The following is a 22,809-nucleotide window of genomic DNA, read 5'->3' as shown; positions in this document are numbered from 1 at the left end:
TCAGTGGGTCAGGCAGCATCTGTGGAGGGAAATGGACAGTCGACGTTTCGGGTCTAGACCCTTTACCTGGAATATGGTTTCACATTCAAGAACCGAGACACTCACCTTTCATTTTCTCCCCGCCGGCGCTTGGCACTTCTCTGCCCAAGCGCTCATCATCTTCCCCCACTCTCAAAATATTCAAACATATTTCGATAAAATCGCCACTGCAACCACAGAATCCAGAAACAATATCCTGTCGTTAATAAAGGTTTTTAATGTTCCTGTTTTCTTCCCTTGTCTTTTTACGTGGATCCCACATCAATCGACATCAGAAAGCCTTAAAAAATCCAATGGCGGTCTGGAGCTATTCAATTGTGAATTACGCCTTGCATTTTCAGTGATGCCCATACAACCTTTCCATCTCCGATATTGCCTCCATTTTCAAATGCAATCATTACAGATGTTACATCGTTTGCAGCTGCAGAAAAGGAAATCTTAAAACCCCGTACACGGGATTTCAAAAAGAATACCGAATAGGACCATATTCCTCAAAAGTACGCTTTCCGCTTGAGTTGCGTTAACTCAAGTCCAGCGTTAATTCAAATTCACCTAACTGAGTTGGCTATCCGCCTTGAGTAGCAGAATAAACATTGGGAACATTAAGGTACTTCGTCAACGTCGGTGGTGACGTCAGCATTAGCGACGTCACAAAAAGTTTATAGATAATTGCAGCATATTTCACGGTTTTAAGTAAATGACATTTTTGGTTGTTGAACTGTATCTCTCTTAAAATGTGTTATTTTTCATTGTTGACCACATCAACAACTGGCGAGCAGTCTTGTATAACAGTAATAATGTCGCATTCGCAAGTCGTACGTTTTTTCAGGACAGATGGAATGGTTTTGAAAAGATGTCTAAGCCAGTTTCGCGCCGGAGCACTGAATATTATTTAATACAAATGGGAGAAGGGAATAGATGAAGGTGGGAGCCAGGGGTGAGGGTGGTAAATAACCGTGAAGAAAACTGAGTGTTAGACAGTTTGTATGAGAATCCAGCTCTCAGTAACAAGGTTTTTAAATGAAGGTATTTTATTTACATAAACGTAGGAAACACTTGTAATCCATGCCTGACTATGAAACAGTGATACACGGAGGCAGTTCCAAATGAGTACAAGACATGTGTTTACCCAGGTAAACCGACGCCAATAAATCTTGGAAAGGTATATATTATAGAAAGTTGTGACGTGGAATTCAGAAGCTCGGTTCAACTACATATAAAGAACATTTTCAGGCAATAGAAAAAGATCTTGTGGGATATGAAAAACTGACTCCAGGTTACTTTATGGGGCTATTTCGAATTGTAGCAAAAGCAACATTTCATTTTTTCCTACAGACGGTCAAGGCAGAATAAGGAGGACATTTGTGGAAAACAGAGAATTTTATAAAATAGAACATAAATTTGAAATGGCCAAGAGATTTAGAAAATGTAATCCATGATTGCTTCAAAGGGCAAAACTACCTGAAAAGAAGCTCAACTCAAATTGATAATGGTTAATGATACTGACAATACATGAAGCTGATGTTTTAAGGCATTCCATGAGGAATGGGCCGTCCATTTGGTTCAATGTAGTCTGGGATTTGAGAACCGAAGATTCTGCCCATAATCAAGAAAGGCCAACATTTGAAGGGAAAAGCTAAAATAGGCGAAGAGCACAATGAGAAACTCCAGTTGAGAACAGATGGAAACAGGTAGCATGCAAGATTACTGAACTTCAAGAGCAAACAATCATAGACTTAATTAAAGGTGATTGCAAATGATTAAAAAGATAATCTAAAATAAACTAAACACCACTGAGTTTCCAGAAAGAAGGATGAGGAATCCATTGAGAATTTTTCTTCCTAAGCAACCTAAATGTGTGCCAGTACTGCAAATAAGAATTTGGCATTGAGTTTAAATGCAATATTATCCCTTTTTTGACAAAGCCGTATCAGAAGAGATAAAAATAGATGCTAATAGGAATAAAAAAAAGTTAATTACCAACATAATTTCCTTTTATAATTTACCAAAATTGTATATATTAATTGGGATACTCCAAATAGATGTAACTTCAATGAGAAGGTTCCAAATAAATATGAAACTGTCAAAATAAATTATTCATCTCGTGGCACAGAAAGACAAAAGAAACCATTCTGAATTGATGAATTGTTTAAAGTCCTACTGAGTCAGAAACTGTCATATCATACCCATGTTCTAGCAAAGAAAGAGATTAACTATGTGCAAGAAAATCTCATTATTGTATATTAATTTTGAAAATGATAGAATAAATTAAGCAGAAATTTTTAATAATGTAATAATCAGGAAAATAGCACATTTTCAAAATAGTAGATTGTGCATGGTTAGCTTTTCTGAGGAAACAACATTCAAAGTGAATTATTGAAAACTAAGTAATATGATTTTCAGATTGCACTTTGATATCTGATTAAAACCATCGATAAAAATTATTACAGGTAAGACACTGTATGCTGGGGAAAAGGTGTCTTGCCTGCATTATAGATATTAAAAAGATGAAAAGGACCACGGTCAAGGAAGACAGGAAATTCAACATCTTGCATTATGTAATGCAGTAAACAAAAAGAAAGGGTTCTATTTAGGAACAAAGCAGTATTTTAGAAGGGTAGTCAGTCATCTGTAATACAGGTAATGAGAGATACAATAACATTTGGAATTCACCCGTAATAAACATTTAAATAGAATCACTTTGGTGACATCAGTGATTTCAAGCCATTCCTCAACACACTTTCTGTGGTAATTATTTCACTAAAAAACATTGATTTCTCACTTGTAATTACAGAAGATACTGCATATGCCTTGCATGCATCTTAGATATTAAAAGTATGAAATTCAAAGGGACCAGGGTGAGGGCAGACAGGAAATTTAATGTTGCATTATTATGATCTTATAATAAAAATCCACCTCTCCTATTTATCGCCACCATGTGTTTGCTAACAAAGCTACTTTTCTATTCAATTTACTAATGACCAGTTTATTTCACAAATTTAATAATAGTCTGCTTTAATCCTGTGTTTTAACAGCGACTACTCTTCAAAGGTACCCCATTGTATGTAAAGACTGAGATAGCTGGAGATTCTAACACATCAGAACTTAATCAATACTTTACAATATTAGTTTAAAAACTTTTTATGGACATGCTGAGAAAATCTATCAGAGGATTGCAATAATGATAGATGTATTGGGTACACAAGTAAAACTGAACATTTGACAATCTTGTCACAATCGGTAGTCAGCAACAGATATCTGCATGGAGAAGATATTAAACCTTGTTGTATATTCTCCAAAATATGTTATTTCTGGGGCTTTTTCCACAAGATAAAATAAACCCATTTTGTTTTGCTTGTATACAACCAATAATTAGGCGGCGCGTTCTCGTTGGGCTGGAAGGGCCTGTTACCATGCTGTAAATAAAACTTTTTTAAAAAATTAAAAATTAATTGGAGGTGATTCAATGCTACGAAAAAATCTTCATTTATGTAAAACAATAAATAGTTCCCATTTTACTAACCTTTGAGAGTTGGATGTTTTCCTCACCAGGTTATTCTGGATATTAGGTTACAATCATTTTTTTGGTAACTAACTGTTTATTATCTTCTTTGCATTTGAATTTTCAGTATGATATCATGTCAACTGCATGAAATGTCTTGGCCATCAATATCCTCAACGGTAATCAGTTCAGTGTCAGAAAGAATTGGGATCAAACACTGTTCCATTCGAATCAACTTCGCATTTAATTAAAAATTACGAGTAATTTTAAGACAGTGCTATGCATCTTTAACGTGTGATATGCAGGCTATTGACCGACCAGAAAATACAAACTAGAAACAAAACTTTCATTCAATTTGTTTAATAAATTTTACCTGCTTGCTTCGCACTGACGTTGTCTCAGACTTTCACTTTTTGCTTAACTTCGTACTTCTTCTGGAGTACTGTTTCGTTCTTTGGTGCAACCATCTCCTCGATAGTTAAAACTCGCGAATCAGTGCTTAAGATGCTAACTGATCGTAGAGCATTGAAGTAAAACTCACTATCGATGTCCAGCCATGCAAACTTTTCAGCCGACAGGACGAGCTCTCACGTTCCCTCTTAGTTAATTCAAGTGCACTCAGGAAATGTCACTTTCACACACATGTCACACCAGAGATGACATGTAGTCGCAGGTCAGTGTATTGGGAAATAGGGAAGCATCTTGAAAACTTTCATGCATTTTTATAGAACAAAGAAGAAATATGTATTCACCTTTGCTTTAATTAATTATTTTGCATTGTTTCAAACAATCTATGGTAGAATTTCTGCGGGGTTCTTTTGATCTGCCGACTTGATACCAGAATGACGGAAACGCTGGAGTTTTCGCAAATCTCCTGAATTCAATATCAAATATTAATCAATGAAGGGCATCTTTCGGTGAGTAGGGAACGGATTTTGTGGAGAACGCGACTGCTAATGTTTAAAACAGAAAATATCAATCTGCCGAGTGATTACCAGGCATTTCTCGACTGCAGAAGCAGTAACTAAGTCCCAAAAAAGTCATTGTTTCTTTATTAAGATTGGCTTCCATTAGATCAAGATTGTTTTGTACATAACTTGCAATTTCCTTTACTTTGGGGTCCTTTTCTGAGTTTTCCTTGTTTTTATTTTAAGGATAACATTTTCACGTACCATTTGGGAGTTTAATACTCATTTGAGATAATGCAATAAACAGTTCTTTAGCAATTTATCACCCACAATGGGGTTGCGGAGGAAGATTCGCAGAAAAATAGGAACACTACTACACATTCTCCAAATGCGGGTTACGGACTTTGTCAGAGGTCATTATCTTCGCCAGAGAAACCTTTCTGCTGGGATCGGAATTGCAAACACGCAGTTGTATTTTGTTGTGTAAGCAGGAAATATGTTTTGATACGTGTGGAAGTTGCAAGTTTGATAGTTACAATTATTCATTGCATCATGAATGCATCCTGCTGAGGTAGGGGTATGCATAAAATCTAATGAAATACAATGTGAACGTCTTTACAATGCGTTATAACAATTATGACTCCTCTGTATCGTAGTTCGCATAATTACTAACAGTTGATGCTATCACATACGTCCTGGTATCAACAGTCTGATCAAAAGCAAACTGCTGAAGGAACTCTGCGGGTCAGGCAGCATCTGTGGAGGGAATTGAACAGTCGACGTTTCGGGTCGAGACCCTTCGTCTGGAGTTGGATAACTTAGATCATCGTGCTCGCATTAATCTGTCGTGGTTTTATTTGCTTGCCAGAATGGGGAAAAAAACCAGGAGGATCTGTTACGGTATCATATCTGCGGAAACGGAGTGCGGAGAGGCCTCATACAGTCTATCAACTCCAAATGCACGTCAGTTTGTCAAAAGCCCTGAAGTCGGCGAGCTAAATATGGCGGCAAGCGAATTGGAAGGCGCGTGGGCTCCTGCGTCACCAACTGTTTGCATTCAAACGCGGCAGGGAGTGGGCCGTGTGCTGCCAAATGTTTGGCTGCAGTAACTACTTTGTTTCAGAGAGACTCATGGTTCTTTGTCTTACAAGTGAGTACACCTAATACTTACAAAGACAATGTTAAGAAATAATTTACCATTGCAAGTACAAATCTATTGTTGCCTGTGCGAGCTCTCTGGACAAGCGTTATCCTGTTTAACAGGCCCCCAAAGTGTGCTTCAATTTGACTAATATAACACACTCTACAGAAACTACATATAATTAATGTTGGACCTACTGGAGGATTTGACCATTGTGGCGCATGGTTGCGTTATGATACAGAAAAGTCTGGTCTCTATTATTTAATCAGTGAACGAAATGTACAGGAGTTAATATGTTTAGAGTTCATTTGAATTCTCACTGTTTAACTTGAAACTTGTGTTGAAATTTGTACTGATCCAGAGTAAGTGCTGGAATTTGAACTTACAGTTTAGACATAATTACAAACATTTTTTTAAAATATAGAAATAATACATCTGTATCAACTATTATCTCAAGCTTTTTTGTTGTACTTGTTCCATATCAGCTAAAATTTCATATTTATAAAATATAAATTTACGACCTAACTGAAAAGAAATGTTCACCAAATGTTAAGCAGAATTTCAAGAGACCAAGGCCCATTTTTTTTTGTTTACTGCCTATTTGGTAACAGATTAGTACTGGAGGGAAAAATGACCAACGTTTTGTCAGTTTTTTCAAAACACACATTCTGGTTTTCTTCTGCCTGTGTTCCCATTGCATGCAAAGAGTACTTTTTAACATAGCATTTTTGAGGATCTTTTTCTCTAGTGAGTTTCGTGCTCTCATTCTAATTTGCTAATTATGACCCTTATTGTGGGACTTATCTTTTGAACCTTCATATAAAAAGCATAGGCTATCATAGAAACTATATGGCTGGTGGTGGAAGCAGATATGTTGGTCAAATTCAAGAGATTATTAGATAAGCACATGGAGGAATTTAAAATAGGGGGATATGTGGGAGGAAGGGTTTAGTTAGACTTAGGTGTGGTTTAAAGGTTGGCACAACATGGTGGGCTGAAGGGCCTGTATTGTGCTGTATTTTTCTATGGTTTCTATCTAGGGAGGTGGTATAGATATTGTAGAAAAATGTGTGCTTTCATTGTACTAGGTCAAACAGGTGCATATTAATTACAATGTACACATAAAAGAGATGAATTCTTTGCCAATCTGGAACCACGAAACTTGCCAGACAGATAGTTAAATGACAGTGGGAGGAGGTCAAATCAGGACAATAGAAGGAATTAGATTGCAAGGATGTGAATAAGTGCAAAGGAAACTTTAATGAATGTATTAATGATCAAAGTAAGTGGAAAACCTCAAAATTCCAACTTCCACTAAATGCACCACTGATTTTATATCCCAAACACTTGCCTTACCAATGTTTCAATCAATTAAGACTCCTGTTGAACATTCATACTCTCCACCACTACTCCAAGACTCTACTTGCATCTTATAGCTTCCACACACATAGCTATTCAACTATGGCATTCAAATAGCCTAGACACATTGCAAAACATTAATGCACGTTCCCCTATTTTGAAGCAGTAGGTAGAATATAACTATTGCCGGTGGCAGCAGATTGGTTAGGGGCTTGATGGTCTGGCACCAGAATACTTGTGATTATTGCAGCAGAGACAGTGAATACAGGTCCTTCCCAGCTTACGAACTCCCAACTTGTATACAGTCCCTACATACAAACAAGTGTTTGGGAGACCGGCAGAATGGATTTGCCAGGAGCTGCTGGGCTACGGGCATCTTCTGCAATGTGGGAACTCTGTTTGTGATCACATTTCTGACTTGAAACTGTTTGGTTTACAAACAGTTCACAGGAACAGAACCCTGCCACGACCTGAAGAGGACTTTTATGGAAAAGAACAGCATCCCACTTTCCCCTCATCTCACAAATCTTTGTCGTTAAGAGCAGCATTTAGCGTAAGCATGCACCTCGCACATGTCTCCAACTTTTCAGCACTGTAGTTTTCTTTCAGATCGCTAAGAGTTCCACCTGGCTAAGTATCACAAAAGATAGAGCAAAGATGAAGAGATCCCTTCTGATATTTGCAGTCACCAGCTCAGATACTGGCACTTTGCATATAGTAGAAGATAGCTTAGAGGTGGGATCTGCAAGTCATGAGACACGACACACAGATGGCCTGCCATTAAGATAGGGGATTAGGTTTCCCAGATGCCAGTTACCCAGAGGATAATATTGTACATGAATTCAGTTCCAGAAGACACAGATGAGGACTTTGAAGGGGTAACGTACAGGCAAAAAAAGATCATGAGCATGTGCAGTGTAGTTCTTTGTGCTTGCATTGTTTTTCTCTGCAGGCATGTGTAATATCAAGCCATTTGTTCATCCTTTCTCTCTGCTGTGCATTTTAATTACTTTTTACATGGAATGAAATTTACATCTTTGATGTTTTTAATCTTGTAAACACCATCTTTCCTTGGGCTTGTTTGTTACTTGAAGATCTTTATCACGTTGTTTTTGGCTTAAAAGCCTGAAGCTGTTATCTCTATATTTTTTAAAAACAAATTAACCCAGTTTTCCAACCATCACTCCCTTATATTTCATTTTAGCACTTATCTTGTGGCATAAGTTCATGTTCCTGCAGTGATTATAGCTGAATGCTGTATGTGTTTTATTACACCTTTTCTTTTTGAGAAATGCATTGCTGTTTTTACAAACTCAATCATTATACTGCAACGTGGTTTCATATATTGATCATGTTATCTTAATTTAAACAAAATAATTCCTGTGTACCTGTACAATACACTTAAGTCCTTGTTATCAGCAACTCTTATAAAGCATTTTCTATTGTCTGTTGCAGCAATCTGTCCTCGAACAGATTACATAGAGTCATAGAGCATGGAAGCAGGCCAGTGGTCCGCTACGTCCACACTGTGGGAATCCATTTGCTATTCGTAAGACTAAAAGACATAGGAGCAGAATTAGGCCATTCAGCCCATTGAGTCTGCTCTGCCATTCGATCATGGCTGATTATTTTTCCCTCTCAGTCCCATTCTCCTGCCTTTTCCCCATAACCTTTAGCCGTAACCTATCAACCTCTGCTTTAAATATACCCAATGACTTGGCCTCCACAGCTGTCTGTGGCAATGTATTCCACAAATTCACCACCCCCAGGTAAAGAAATTCATCCTCATCTCTGTTCTAAAGGTACATCCTTCCATTCTAAAGCTCTACCCTCTGGCCCTAGACTCTCCCACTACTGGAAACACTCCTCTCCATGTCCACTCTATCCAGGCCTGTCCATATTCGGTAGGCTTCAATGAAATCCCCACTTAACCTTCTAAACTACAGTGAGTACAGGCCCAGAGCCATCAAACGGTCCTTGTATGTTAACACTTTCATTCCCAGGATCATTCTCATAAACCTCCTCTGGACCCTCCAATGCCAGCACATCCTTCTTCAGATATGGGGCCCAGAACTGCTCACAATACTCCAAATGTGGTCTAACTCATTATAAAGCCTCAGCATTACATCCTTGCTTTTATATTCTAATCCTCTCAAAATGAATGCTAACATTGCATTTGCCTTCCTTACTACCGACTCAACCTGCAAGTTAACCTTTAGGGAATCCTGCACTAGGACTCCCAAGTCCCTTTGCACCTCCAATTTCTGAATTCTCTCCCCATTTAGAAAATAGTCCACACCTTTATTCCTTCTACCAAAGTGCATGACTATACACTTCCCTACACTGTATTCCATCTGCCACTTCTTTGCCCATTCTCCCAACCTGTCCAAGTCCTTCTGCAGACTCCCTCCTTCCTCAACACCACCTGCCCCTCCACATGTCTTTGTATCACCGGCAAGCTTGGCCACAAAGCCATCATTCTGTCATCCAGATCATTAACATATTACGTGAAAAGCAGTGGACCAAACATCGACCCTTGCATAACGCCACTAGTCACCGGCAGCCAACCAGAAAAGGCCCCCTTTATTCCCACTCTTTGCCTTCAGCCAATCTTCTATTCATGCTAGTACCTTTACTGTAATACCATGGGATCCTATCTTGTTTAGCAGCCTCATGTGCGGTATCTTGTCAAAGGCCTTCTGAAGATCCAAGTAAACAACACCCAATGACTCTTCTTTGTCTAGCCTGCTTGTTACTTTTTAAAGAATTCCAACAGGTTTGTCAGGCAAGATTTCCCCTTCAGGAAACCATGCTGACTTCAGCCTATTTTATTATGAGCTTCCAAGTACCCCGAACCCTTATCCTTAATAATGGACTCTAACATCTTAACAACTACTGTACTTACTGCAGGAGGTGCAACACCTGTCCCTACACTTCCTCCCTCAGCACTATTCAAGGATCTAAACATCTCTTCCAGGTGAGGCAAAGATTCATATGCACCTCTGCCAACCTTGTCTCTTGCATTTGGTGCTCTCAATGTGGCCTCCTCCACATTGGTGAGACCAGACCAAGCACAGACAGGGCAACCACTTTGTTGAGCACCGCAGTGGCCATCCTGAGCTCTAGTTGCAAGCCATTTCAACTCCAACCCCCACCCCCCGACATTCCCACACCAACCTGTCTGTTCTCAGCCTCCTGCACTGTCAGGGTGAGGCCAAATGCAAACTAGAGGAACAGCACCTCGTATTTCACTTGGGTAGTGTTCACCCCAATGGCATGAACATTGATTTCTCCAATTTCAGGTAACCTCTACCCCCTCTGTTCCTTTCTCTCTTCCCCTGATCTACCCGTCCTTTTGCACATCCCCTTCTTTTCAGACTACCTCCGCTCCCCCCCCCCCCGAGTTTCCCAGTTTCTCAGTTTCTTTCCCCTCCTTCACGTGGTCTGCCTGTCACCCAAATGCTCTATCCACTTAGTCTCCTATTCTATTCCCTCCCCTTCCCCCACTGTTCCCCTTTTGCCTAGAAACCCTCCCTTATCTGGTTCCAATCACAACCTTCTTATCAGATTCCTTAATCTGCAGTCCTTTGTCTCCACTATCACCTCCCAGCCTCTGTCGTTATCTCCATCCCTCCCTGCCCCACCTGGCTCCATCTGCCCATCAACCCCTCCTGACCTCAATCCACCTATTGCTTGGCAGCTCCTGCCTCATCTCTTTACACTGGCTATCTCCCCTTTACACTCCTGGTTCTGATACAGGGTTTCCATCCAAAACAGCAGCTATCCCTTTGCCTCCACAGATGCTGCTTGACCTGCTGAGTTTCTCCAGCGGTTTGTTTCTTGCTCCAGATCCCAGCATCTGAGTCTTGTGTGTCTCTCTACAGCTCTGTCTTCCTTGCTTTTCTTTAGTCCTTCCAACACTAGCTCTTAGTGTTTTAATGGGTTGAGCAAATTTGCAAATGTTTATACAGGCCCCAACCGTTCTCCTGACTTAAAAGCTTTATCACTGCTGGTGCTTAAAACTTTCTTTCTCCTCTGATCCCTGCCCCCCCATTCTATTTTATCAGAACCCTCCACGCTGCTGTCTTATTCTTTAATCTCTGCTAGACTTGGATGATTTTCCTGCACCTTTCATCTTAGATTTGATTATTTCTGGTTTCATTGCTGATGGACAAACTTATCACGCTTTGAATGTTAAAATTTAAAATGTGAATTATAAAACACATTGTCCTCAATACCTTGGTCTCAGAATTGTTCATACTTGGAGGCAAGAAAATTGTAATTACTATCTTCAACCAATGATTGCATTGATAGCCTGTTGCCAATGTATTCTAGACTAAGTTGCTCTCCGTTGCGCCATTATGTGTGGACCGTGTTCTATTAGCAAATGCTTCTGCATTTTTATTGAACTCCTGGGCTATTTTTGCTAAAACATAAATGGATCTAGTTTCTAACAACATGTTCTTTTATCTGTTGTGTTATTTATCTATTCACTGCCTTCAGGTATTGCGGTAATCTTGCAAATTGTTCCAACTCAAGTGTGACATAAGTAGAAGTTTGTTCTCCTCCTCATCTAACCCTTCCATCAAACTTAGCTGTTCTGTGTCTATGAAGTATTTACGTGATTATCTCTCTGCCATAACTCTTCCAGCTCCTTCTTCATTTTCCCAAGACCTTATGTAGTGCATGCACCCTTGTGTTTATTTTGCAAAACTCTTCATTTGATTCAGGGGTTTGAATTTTTGATGCATTTGGGTGCCATAGATTCCCCAACTGGTCATAGGTGTTGTTGGAAAGGGTTTGGCTCCCCTTTTATGATGCTCTTTCCTGTGACCCTTCCAACTAATTAATGCAAGTCTATCCCTTCCCCAAGTGTCCAGGATATTCAGGAAGTATGAGCCCACACTTTTCCTCTGTGTTTGTAGCTCACTTTCTAAAGCCTCAATTTTTCTTTCTCTCTGCACGTGACCAATATTTTGTTGCTGCACTTGAGGTCGCTTGTATGTTACCCTAAATGTTTCCTGTCTAGCTTTGGCTGTTTCAAGCTTCTGCTGCTCTTTTAACTCTCTTAAGAGATCATCTGCTTGGTGCTTACTGCTGATCTACTGATAATCAAGGTAGTCCTCTGTGTGTTAATTATTAGTCTAGTGTGTGGTACTGTTCTTCCATTGGGTCTAGCAACTGATGAATGACTGTCACGTTCTCATTAGATGGGTACTTGAGATTACTGGGTGACACCATAAGACTCGAGTAGCTCCGATCCCTAAAATCCTGAGTGTGGTAATCCCCCTGTTGACATGGGTGTCCCTTTTCTTACACAGTAATCAAAGCCATGCTTTCAGCCATCTGAATTACAGTTGCAAACACAGGTGCTCATTTTGTAATGGAATCTGCAGCATTGGCCAATACTCATTGCATCCTGGTTAGTTTATATTTGCGTGCACAGATTTGGCCACTGCTTCCACACTTGATAGAATGAGCTCCATGCTGTGCACAATCCTGTGCAAACTTGGTGCTGGACTCCTTCATGCTTGGACTCCTTGTGCTCCTTTGTAGGAATTTTTGCTGCTTCCACAGATTTCCTTTGTTTTAAGACTTACTCAATGGAGATCTTTGGCCTTTATTTGTCATTCATTTGATTCATTGTCCATTTTCCCAATGTTGATCTAAATTTCTGATTTTTCTTGTCATCAGTGTATTTTAGTATAAGTTGTTATTGCAACATCCACGGATTCTTGATTAGGTTTAAGAAACAATGCTGTGATTGAAAATTGTATGCATTTCTGAGTAAATTCTAATCGTTCAAAATTTGTAAACTGTTCAGGTATCAATGTTTGGATATGGCTTCTACAAATCTGAAAAGTTCAGATGGAAAACAGAATGTGGTTCTCAACGCTAAAATTGTGAAAGAACCAGACACTATTAATTTATCTCAAAGTAGTACATTGGGTGATGCAGGGGATCTTCCAAGACCTTCTAATGGGAATGACAAAGTTTATAACAAGAAACCAGAATCCTATTTAAATCAGAGGATAACACATACAAGAAAAGTCAAGCTAAAGAGAAAGAGTACATTGGACAGTTTAGGAATCAAAAGAAAATTAGAAAACGAGGAAAGATGCACCAGCAAAAAAGAACTGAAAATAGTTGAACATCAGGATTCACCAGTCATTCAATCTCTCAGTCGCGTACCCTTAAAAAGTGTAATGGATGTCGAAATGAAATTGGTTTATGTTGATGAACAACAAATAATGTATGAGTTTATAGAATCGCAAGAATGCAGAAGTGCTCAATCAGCCTGTGAAGTCACCAAATCAGGAGAATCTATGAATTCCTGTGCTTTAAATCTGGCACCTCAGATGGATAAATGGCTTGCTAAAGCTTTAAAGGATGCAAGCTTTTACTATCACCAGAAGAAGTATTCAGTAGCAGCAGGACGATTCAGAACAGCATTAGAGGTATTTGCCGCTATTCACTTATTAACATTTCATTTTTTTTTATCATTTGTTTTCAATGCTCATGGTAGCAAGGGAAATAATGTGCCACTTTTTGGTGAAAATACTAGTATTTCCTGCATTACAAATGACACTTCCCTGCATTTCACACAGCTGGGTCAGGATTTTAATTCATTTATATATAAACACGCAAGTCCCAAACTTGCTGTCAGATGATTGCCATTGTTTCATAGGCTGAACTCTGACATTGGAATTGAGCATGGAACCACAAAGTTATAATGGTGCTCCTTAAAGTGGGAATCCCCTTGAACCACCTGCAACTGAGGAATTTTTTCCCATAGATTTTAATGGAAAAGAATGGTTGTGAGGTAATAATGTTTTAGTACATTTAGATTTGTTTAAATATTTTGAGTTTATATCAATGTTTTCAAATATTTTAATTTTCTTGATTTAAAAAATAATAGTTTTAGAATGTTTCTGAATGTCTGATACATTCAAACTTTTTGACAACTTTTAATAGTTTAGTCCTGTTTTTTTTGGCCATGGCTTGTACTGGACTCTCATCCATGTGTTTCCATTAACATCCTGCCCTGGTCCTCATCACTGAGCATCTGATCAGGTCTTTCATGTCCCTTATATTTCCTTTGCCCTCACTTTCTGCTGCTGTGTTTTTTTTTAATGTTTTAATTCTGGAATAGTCTTGATTTATTTTTCAATAGTCTTTATCATAATTGAGAAGTTAAGAGGGGGAGAAAAAAATAAAATGCAAGAAGGAATAAAGTTGATAGCTAAGTGTACAATTTGTAGAGACGCTTACAGAATGTCACTAGAATTTCTATTATTTCTGTATTAGGAGTCGTCAATGGTCATTTGCCTTTTGTGAAATTACTGTATGTTTGTTTTAAGAGAGTAGAGACATCACTTTGATCAAAGAAAGTTATGGCTTTCCTCCCCCACCATCTTACAGTATTTCCAGCATTTTCTGTTTTTATTTGAGATTTCAAGCATCTACAGTTTTTAAATTTTCATTCATCTTGATTATATCTGTACTTGGCTTCATTGCCAGTTGCTCAGGTTTGCATTTTCTTATATATAGAAGAAACTCGCTTGTGACAATTGATTGACACAAATACCTCCCTTGGTGATTGTTGCTTCTGTGCCCAGTTCATTCCTTATAAGGCTGTCGATCCTAATTAGCCCTGTTTCATCACTTTTCACTGAAATATTATTTTGATGGAGAAGGTCACCTTGGAAAGATCTTATTTTACTGACATTTCACAAACAATTAAGCTATGGAGAAAACGGTTAATGTAAATTGTTCCTGTGGGTTAATCTAGTTTGCGAAAGAAAACTTTCCTTTCAGCGTTTGTAGTCATACAGCATGGAAACGAGTCCTTTTGCCCACTGCATGCCAGCAATCAAGTACCTTTCTACATTAACCTTAATTTTTTTCTCTTGCATTGCCATCAACTATCTCCTCTCTTCTGATTCTCCTGTCACCCACCTGCAGTAGCCAATTAACCTTTCCAGCACGTCCTTGGTATGTGGGAGGAAACCATAACACCCAGAGGTAAACCATTATAGAGAGAACGTGCAAACCCTGTCCAAGGTTAGGTAGGATTGGACCCAGATCTCTGAAGCTCTGAGGCAGCAGCACCTATAACTGCAACGCTTTCTGCCCCATCAACAAGGTTTCCTGCTTTCTTGTAGCATGCTGGATAGGACTTTTGTCAAATTATGGAGAATCAGGAATTATATACATATCTGCTTGAAGGTACTGCCTGCAATCTTTCAACACCAGTGTGGTATTCTGCTGAATGACAGGAGTGACACAATGAATTCTGCCTCTAGATGGCATGCGTAATATTTCTTATGGTTTGCTAGCATGTATATCCAGGAGTTACCTGGCCTAAATTTCACACAGAGTGCCTTAGAGGTTTCACATAAAGCTATGTGTTTTTCTCATACTTCAAAAGCATTCACTGGCACAATGGTTGCCTCTTCCATTGTAAGAATGTATGGTTCTAAACTTTGTCATGGTCTAATTGTTTTGTCAGCTTGGTAAATTCTTCCTGATATCAGGCGAGAAAAGTACGATGAAAGATTTATCAGCATGAATTCAGCATGGTTATCTGAGGAGCCAGTGAATAAGTACTTAGTGCATGATCCCCTAGTTGCATGTTGGTATGCTTGCATTCCAGTTTCTATGCACCACTGCTAATTACATCCTTTGAAATGAGATCATTGCCTGTAATTATTTAAATCAGTATGCAAATAAGCTCATCCAGGAATCTTTTGTGTGAGTAGCTCTGCAGCCACTAGTACAACTCGCCATCAGGAAATAAATCCTGCATTGTTTTAGGTTGTTTTAAGTAAGTACAATGAACACTGCTGAGGAAATATAAAAATGTGTAGAAATAGAAAGTGCAAGAATACACAGAAAGTCAGGCAGCATTTATGGGGAGAGTAACAAAGTCAACATTTTAGATTAATGACCTTTCATGAAAACTGGGAGTAGTAGAAATAAAATGGCTTTTGGGGAGAAAGGGGGTAGAGAATTAATGGGAAGGTCTGTGATGAAATGGAGAAACAAAATGATGCATGTTGCGATAGCACCATTTGAAAGCAGATGATTAAAGGCTAATGAACATTAAAAGCCATGTCTGGAGAGGCGCAGAGAGGAAAAGATGAATTAAATCTGAACCAGCAGAAAAGAAGAGGGGGAGGAAAACTGAATTCTGAAAACGAAATAAAGGCTTGAATGGTTGATTATCTGAAATTATCAAATTCTTTGACAAATCATGAAGTTTTATTTCTGCCAAGTTGTAAGATGAGATACTGTACCTCCAGCTAACATAGGGCTTCATTGGAACAGTGCAAAAGGCCAAAGGTGGATAGGGGGAAGTGGGATGGAGAATTGAAGTGATAGGCAACCAGAAGCTCAGTGTCATGTATGCTCAACAAAAGCAAAATGCTCAAAGGTTCATGTTTCATGATGACCAAAGAAAATCTATTTAGGGCACTGCTACATATAAGTATATGATTCATAGGCCTGTAGGTTTAAGTTTTCATACATTTAAATATGCTTTCAAGCAGCAAGTTCATCCTACAGGTAAAAATCTTTTCTTCCAACTCATTTTGTATCCTTCCACCCATTGCCTTAAGTCTTCGTACCTGTTGTCAACCTCTCTCCTGAGTGAAGTAGATCCAGCTGTCCAGGTCTCTAAATCTTATTTGTTTTGGTTAACTCTCCACTCAACCTCCTGTATTTCAGAAAAAAACAATCTCAGCCTCACTAATCTCTTCTCATAAATAGCATTCTGCCTTGCAACATTTTTGGTAATCTCTTTGGAACCCTTAAGAAATTACATAACATTCCTGAAGTCCACTTTCCTGGCCTTTCCTTATAACCTTTGTTTTCCTCCTTGCTTAGAAATTTATGTCAGTCTTAAATATACCCAAGGACTATCCACAAAGCTTTCTGTGACAAGCAGTTCTAAAAACTTGCAACCATCTGAGAGAAGAAATTCTTTCTCATCTCGGTCTTAAATCAGTTCTTTTCAATTGCTGTCTAACAAATTTGTATTATAATTAATTCATTTGGGAATTTTAAATTAAAGAGATGACCAACCCTGCTGATATTTTAAGTCCTCCATTATATGAATGGATGTCACCAAGTGATATTTATTTGAATGGTTGCTTATGATTACCAACATAAAACAAGTATTAGGATATAAATACTAATTTCCACATCAAAAGTTTTTGTGCTATATTCTGGAAGCTCTCTAACATCACCTAAAATATAATTTGAACGAGTTATAAACAAACTAGGTAGACAAATTGTTTTCTTTGTATGCTTATTAAAGAGAGTTATATGTTTCAGAAAATTTGATCTTTCTGTAAAACATGCTTTTCAATCTTGGCCCTTTTGTAGATTTAGAGGCAGAGGGTTTCTTGTGGTTCACTTCATATTGATGTTACCAAGTTAGTGAGACCTTTTTCTGTAACAGGGCTCAACCACATTCAATCAAATATGTCTGACATCAATGGATATTGGATATTTTATATAACATGCTCACCATCCAGGACATGCCCTCTTCACGTTACTACCCTCGGGGAGGAGGTACAGGAGCCTGAAGACCCACACTCAATGTTTCAGGAACAGCTACTTCCCCTCTGCCATCAGATTTCTGAACAGCCCATGAACCTATGAACATTACCTTGTTATTCCTCTTTTGCAGTATTTATTTATTTAAAATTTTTAAGTCTTGGACTGTACTGCTGCCACAAAACAACAAATTTCACGACATATGTCAGTGATAATAAACCTGATTCTGGTTCTGCTCACTTTAGAATGAGTTCCACATGATATTTAATGATTGATGCATGTTTAGTGCATGACAATGATCGGTAAAATATATTCTGTTACACAAGATCATCAGCTTCGTTGGAAGTCCTCAAAGTCCAATATTGGGGCAAGGCCAATTTAGATGGTATTAGACAGGAACTTTCAAAAGTTAATTGGGGAGGCTGTTTCTAGGTAAAGGGATGCCTGGCAAGTAGGAGGCTTGCAAGAGTTCAGGGACAGCATGTTCCTGTTAGAGTGAAGGGCAAGGCTGGCAGGAGTAGGGAACCCTGGATGACAAGAGATATTGAGAAATGAAGAAAAAGGAGGCATATGTCATGTACAGTAAACTGGGATTAAACTAATCCCTTGAGAAGTATAGGGGGTGTAGGAGTACATAACAGGAAAATTAAGAGGGTAAAAGGGGACATGACTTTGGTATGTCTTTGGTATTATATATATAGATATAACATTTTATAGGTAATATATATAAACAATAAAAGTATATACCTATAATAAAATAAATTATATATATATATATGAAAAGAAAGCCTTGGCAGAAAAGGTAAAGGAGAATCTAAAGAGAAACCATGGAGAAAGACATGGATGCAAGGGAACTCGGGGAAGTTAACAGTGATGTCTTGAAGAGAGTCCACATTACAGAAGAGGAGGTGCTAGAGATCTTAAAACACATAATGGTAAATAAATCAAGTGTATCCTAGGACATTGTGAGAAGTTAGGGAAGAAATTGCACAGCCCCTTGCAAAGATATTTGTATCATTGATAGCCACAGGTGAGGTGCTGGATGACTGGAAGGTAGCTAATGTTGTGCCTTTATTGAAGTAAGGTTGCAAGTTAAGAACTACACACTGGTGAGCCTAATGTCGTGGTGGGTAAGTTATGGGGAGGGGATTCTGCGAGATGGGATCTACATGCATTTGGAAAGGCAAGGACTGATTAGGGATAGTCAGTGTGACATCATGTGTGGGAAATCGTGGCTCACAAATTTGGTTGAGTTTTTTTTGAAGATGTGACCAAGAAGATAGATGAGGAAAGTGCAGTAGACATTGCCTACATGAACTTTGGCAAGGCCTTTGATGAAATACAGCATGGTGGGCTGGTCCAGAAAGATCACGTGGGATCCAGGGTGAGCTAGTCATTGGGATACAAAATTGGTTTGATGGTAGGAGACAGGGTTGTAATGGAAGGTTGTTTTTCAGACTAGAGGCCTGTGACCAGTAGTGAGCCTCAGGGATTGGTGCTGGTTCCACTGTTTGTTTATATTAATGATTTGGATGAAAATGTTGGTGGCAAGGTTCGTACGTTTGCAAATGACACTAAAATTGATGGTATAGTGGACAGTAAAGGACGTTATCTGAGATTACAACAGGATCTTGATCAACTGGGCTAGTGGGCTGAGGAATGGCAGATGGATTTTAATACCGATAAATGTGAGGTGTTGCTTTTTGGTAAGACAAACCAAGGCACAACTTGCACAGTAAATGGTAGGGCCCTGGGGAGTGTTGTAGAACAGAAATACCTAGGGGTGCAGGCACATAGCTCCTTTAAAGTGGTACAAGACGTTGGCAAAGGCCACATTTTGAGTACTGCATACAGTTCAGGTCGCCCTTCCATAGGGAGGATGTCATTAAGCTGGAGAGGGTGCAAAAAAGATTTACGAGGATGTTACTAGGACCGGAGGGCTTGCATAATAAGGAGATGCTGGATAGATTAGGACTTTCTTCCCTGGAGCATAGGAAGCTGAGGGTCATAAGGGCATAGATAAGGTGAATAGCCAAAGTCTTTCAGCCTGGGGTCAGGGAGTCTAAAACTAAAGGACGTATGTTTAAAGTGAGTGGGGAAAGATTTGAAAGAGACCTGAGAGGCAACTTTTGCACACAGAAGATGGTGAATGTATGTAACTTGCTGCCAGAGGAAATGGTAGAGGCAGGTACAGTTATGACATTTAAAAGGCATTTGGACAGTTACATGGATAGGAAAGGTTTAGAGGAATGTGGGCCAACCACAGCCAAATAGGACTAGCTAAGTTAGACAACTTAGTCGGTTTGGATGAGTTGGGCTGAAGGGCTGTTTTGATGACTCTATGAGATACCTGATCCACAGAAGCATAAATTTGGTGCAGAACTACAGATGATCATGTGTTTGCCTTCAAAATTCAAATCCAAAACACACAGCTAGAAGTAGCATTTTTAAGTTATATATGCAGGAAGTGTTGATGCAGTGCAAAGAAAATATCAAGTTTGTAAAATGAGAATGCGCTATAAAAAAGAACATTGATCCCATTTTCATCATCATGCATTGTTACAGTACACTTGGGGCTCCCCTCAGGAATGGCGTTGATGATAAGCTGGGTGCCAGGTTTGAAACCACAGGAATGAGAAGCAATATTGATGATGCTCACGGTGAAGTGGCAGACCATGATGCTTACCATGGTCGTGTTTGTGCTGCCATTTGGAATTTCTGATGTGGTATTTCACGTGCTGGGTCCTTGTATTACTGGTCACTATTTTTGAGTTCTCTCTCAAAGGTTCCTAAGGGAGCAATTGGTGCACTATTAGGAAGGTTGCTCATGAGGCTTAGTTCATTATACTATAGAGTGAGTGGACAGCAGATCTTTCAGTGATTTTTGTAGGGGTGAAAAGAACAGTTTTGTTCTCTCATTCATTCAGCTGTGCTACTTGATTTCAACCCACAACCTCTGGTGGGAAAACTAACTAAACTTGATATAACATTTAAAAATAAATATTGTTGAAAAATGAAGATACAAGAGACTGCAGTTGCTGGAAATCTGGAGCAACACACAAAGGAGCTGGAGGAACTCAGTGTGTCAGGCAGCACCTATGGAGGGAAATCAATAGTTGACATTTCAGGTTAAGACCCTTGATCAGAACTGGAAAGAGGGGAGATAGCCAATATAAACAAGTGGGGGGAAGGGGTGGAGCAAGCGCTGGCAGACGATAGGTGGATCCAGCTGAGGGAGTGATAGGCAGGTGAGTGAGGGAGGGAGGAGAGTGGGAATGATATCAGAGGCTGGGAGTTGATAGGTGGAAGTGACAAAGGGCTGAAGAAAATGAGATCGGATAGGAGATGACAATGGACCGTGGAATAAAGGGAAGGAGATGGGGAGGGCAATCAGTGGGAGGAATGTGTGGATAATGGACAGATGGAGAGGGTGGGGGAGGTGAATGAGGTAGGGTGATGGGGGCCAGTGGGGTCAGGAGAAAAAAGGGAAGGGACAGAGGAGAGTGGTTACAGGAAGTCAGAGAGTCAATGTTCATGCTGTCAAGTTGGAGACCACTAGGGCAGAATATGAGGTGCTGTTCCTCTAATCTGCGTCTAGCCTCAGCTCGGCAGTGGAGGATGCCATGGACAGACGTGTTGGTGTGGGAATGGGAAGTGGAGTTAAAATGGCTGGCCACTGGGGGATCCTGGCTGGTACAGCAGACTGAGCGAAGGTACTCGACGAAGCAGTCCCCAAATCTACGTTGAGTCTCACCAATGTAGAGGAGGCCACACCAGGAGCACTGGATGCATTAAATAACATTATTGAAAATGCAATTTTTGAGACAGTATGCTATTGAAAAGCACATATTTAAAGGCTAATGGATTTCTACACAATACAGTATTTGTATTTTGTGATTTGATTGCCTTACCAAATTCCTATCTAACTTTCCTTTAAAATTACTGCTGCTGTCAGCCTTTATCACCACCATAGCAAATTGGCAAGTATTCACAGAAATTGGTCATTTGGAAAATGCCTTTGCTGGTTCTGGAAAAGCTACCTAATTCATCCCACTCCCCTGCTCTTTTCCCATAGCCCTACAAGTTTTTCAAGTTTATATTCAATTCCCTTTTTAAATTCATCCCACTCCCCTGCTCTTTTCCCATAGCCCTACAAGTTTTTCAAGTTTATATTCAATTCCCTTTTGAAAGTTACTGTTGAACATTTTCCAACCTTGCATCAAACATTGCAGATCATAATAAGATAAATTTCCTCATCACTCTCTTCTTGCAGCTCTTTTTCTAATTATCTTGTTATAATTATTCATCCCTATCTGTGCAAAATACCTACAGCTGCTCTGTCAATCTACCTTTCCTTTTCTGACCACAGCACTAGTTGTTGTTATTGACGATGAGGCAAGTAATTTCTCAAGATTCAACTATGGTTTCCACAAGTGCTTTTACTTGAAGGGATGTCACCAGTAAATTATTGTCACAAAGAAATAAGTAGGGAATTGATTTTTAAAAAACTGTCAATAAGAATGTGGAACTTGCTACTCCAAGGAGTACTTGAGGTGCAAGTTTAAATGCATTTAAGCCAAGTACCATAAAGTAAAGATAGAAACACAAGGGACTGCACATGGTGGAATCTGGAGCAAAAAAAACAAGCTGCTGGAGAACCTTTGTGAGATGGGCAGCATCTGTGGAGGCAAAGGGTTGAGACCCTGTATCAGGACTGTCTTGGGAAAGGAAAGGTGGATTGATTATAAAATAAAGCATGGAACACTAATTCTGATAAGGTGGAAGGAGGCTTGAGTTGAGCACCGATGCCATCATAATTGGTTTGGCTGGGCTTTCTTCATATTGTATACTCTACATAGTTCTAAATAACTTCTCAGTACCTTTTATGAATCTAGAATATCTCAGATCCCAGATTATCCTTGTACTTGTTATGTCCGTTGTTAATTAGTAGATGTTTATCCCTTCTCCAATCCCAGTTATTGGAAATAAGTATATCTGTGTAGAGTTATTCTTTTAAAACTTCAAATCATAATGAGGATTTCACAGAAAGTTATTAATTTCAGGAGAGTTCATAGCTATTGCTGTGAATGTTGAACAATTTATCTATTACAAAAGAAAAAATTTCTTCCATCAACATTCATGGAAGTAATTTTTTTCTTTCTTTTGTAATAGATAAATTATTCAGGGTATCCACTATTTCATGTTTGCCTAATATATTCACTTAAATAAAGACAGTTCCAAAAAAAATGTTTTGCTTCCTTGACTCTTCATTCGATGGGCTTGTGGAAGCATTTACT

At 39.1% G+C, this 22,809-nt stretch overlaps 1 protein-coding gene across 1 annotated transcript in view; it reads left to right on the top strand.

The window, feature by feature from the left end:
* The first annotated feature begins 5,318 nt into the window (after positions 1-5,318).
* LOC127571873 (spermatogenesis-associated protein 16-like) overlaps positions 5,319-22,809 on the top strand; it is an 89,609-nt gene continuing 72,118 nt past the window's right edge. Inside the window, exons 1-2 of the mRNA XM_052018619.1 lie at positions 5,319-5,554; positions 12,774-13,407. Of these exons, the coding sequence (XP_051874579.1) occupies positions 5,319-5,554; positions 12,774-13,407 (870 nt within the window). The remainder of the gene's footprint in view (positions 5,555-12,773; positions 13,408-22,809) is intronic.

The sequence above is a fragment of the Pristis pectinata genome, chromosome 6, assembly GCF_009764475.1.
Source record: "Pristis pectinata isolate sPriPec2 chromosome 6, sPriPec2.1.pri, whole genome shotgun sequence".
In the NCBI taxonomy this organism is placed as follows: domain Eukaryota; kingdom Metazoa; phylum Chordata; class Chondrichthyes; order Rhinopristiformes; family Pristidae; genus Pristis; species Pristis pectinata.
The sequence above is the reverse complement of the archived record's forward strand: the minus strand, read 5'-3'. Positions and strand labels throughout refer to the sequence as shown.